General features: G+C 81.5%; 1 protein-coding gene across 3 annotated transcripts in view; it reads right to left on the bottom strand.

Moving 5' to 3' along the window:
* SEC61A2 (SEC61 translocon subunit alpha 2) overlaps nucleotides 1-227 on the bottom strand; it is a 39,516-nt gene extending 39,289 nt beyond the window's left edge. For all 3 annotated transcript variants that reach the window (XM_040451435.1, XM_040451434.1, XM_040451433.1), the window contains exon 1: nucleotides 100-227. In XM_040451435.1, the coding sequence (XP_040307369.1) occupies nucleotides 100-106 (7 nt within the window). In that variant the 5' untranslated portion in view covers nucleotides 107-227. The remainder of the gene's footprint in view (nucleotides 1-99) is intronic.

Here is a 227-nt window from a genome sequence, read left to right on the forward strand (position 1 = left end):
CCGGTCCCCAGGCTGGGCCACCCCGGGCGGGCGCCCGCCCCACCGTCCGCAGCCCGTCGGGGCCCGCACCCCGGCGAGAGCCGCGCCGACGCTACTCACTGCCCATGGCGGCGGCTGAGGCGGCCCGGCGGGGCACAGCGGCCTCGGCACTGCCTTCGCTCGGGTCCCGCGGCTTGGGTCTCGCAGCCCGTTCCCGACGCGCTCCGGCCGGCCCCGCGCAGACTCCG

The sequence above is a fragment of the Herpailurus yagouaroundi genome, unplaced genomic scaffold (assembly GCF_014898765.1).
Source record: "Herpailurus yagouaroundi ecotype Mexico unplaced genomic scaffold, PumYag 203, whole genome shotgun sequence".
In the NCBI taxonomy this organism is placed as follows: Eukaryota; Metazoa; Chordata; class Mammalia; order Carnivora; family Felidae; genus Herpailurus; species Herpailurus yagouaroundi.